General features: G+C 56.5%; 1 protein-coding gene across 1 annotated transcript; it reads left to right on the forward strand.

Moving 5' to 3' along the window:
• Positions 1–57: 57 nt before the first annotated feature.
• EMIHUDRAFT_256405 (hypothetical protein) lies at positions 58–828 on the forward strand (the record flags this gene model as incomplete). The annotated part of the gene is made up of 3 exons (XM_005767897.1): positions 58–68; positions 189–258; positions 334–828. The coding sequence occupies 3 exons, from the start codon at positions 58–60 to the stop codon at positions 826–828; spliced, it is 576 nt and encodes a 191-aa protein (XP_005767954.1).
• Between the last annotated feature and the right edge of the window lie 250 nt (positions 829–1,078).

Genomic DNA, 1,078 nt, shown 5'->3' on the forward strand with positions numbered 1-1,078 from the left:
TGCGTATCATATAGTGTCTAATTCCCCGGGATTTTTTTATTTTATTTTTTTATCTTTATGCTATATAGGTTGCCCGCCGGCGTCCCCTATCATCTACTCTGCTTACTTCGGCCGACGGCCGCTCGGTGGTCGAGTGGCTGCCGGATCGAGTCTGCAGCGTTGACCCTTATAATTTTTTTCACCTCAAGCGGGCCCAATTTTGCTCGAGGTGTCTCCTACGATTCGAACCAGCGTTCTCAGGCAGACGCCTGGTGCGTTGTCCGTTTTCGTCACGGGGGCGAGCGCCCGCTGAATGAACCTGACCGTGCCTTACCCCCACCTAATTTTGACAAGGCCGCGGTGTCTGCAGCGCTCACCCCCATCAATGCATTCTCTGAGATTGACACCGACGACGATGGATTCGTGACGCCCGACGAGCTCAAGGCTGTGCTAGTGGGGAAATGCGGCCTGAGCGAAAGTCAGGTGGACGACATCTATGCCTCGGCCGATAAGAATGAGGACGGAACGCTTTCGATGCTCGAGTTTGCAAAGGGCGTGAGGCAATCGGCCTACGCGGCGCCGGCATTAGAGGAGGGGAAACCCGCTCTGAGGCTTACGGCAATCGATGCATTTGCAGCGGCGGACGCGGACGGCTCAGGTACTCTTACCAAGGAGGAGCTGACGAATGCGATGAAGGCCAAGACGGACATGAGCGAGGCTGAGATAGAGGCATTCTTTGCGGAGTGTGACGTCAATGAGGATGGCATGCTCACGATGATAGAGGCGGCAAAGGGCTTCAAGAAGGTGATGAAGGCGGGCAAGCTTGGCTCCCTTGCGTCATCTGGGTGACGCTCGTTGGCTAGTTCCAATTCACTCTGACACGCTAAACTTGAAAACGTCCAACGGAGCTCCGTGTTGCTCCCAGCGCCATCCCCCGCGCTCCCTGCGGCCATGGCTGATGATCCTAGTATGAGAGGTCATCTGGCTACCGCGAGAGCGACCCAACTCGTCGACATCGTCCGATGATGGTGCCGCAAAGTCAGCCTTCGGAGGCTATCGTGGGGTCGAGCCGGCAGTAGCCGTGACATGTGGTTCCACC

The sequence above is a fragment of the Emiliania huxleyi genome (genome assembly GCF_000372725.1).
Source record: "Emiliania huxleyi CCMP1516 unplaced genomic scaffold EMIHUscaffold_4757, whole genome shotgun sequence".
NCBI classification, from domain to species: Eukaryota; Haptophyta; order Isochrysidales; family Noelaerhabdaceae; genus Emiliania; species Emiliania huxleyi.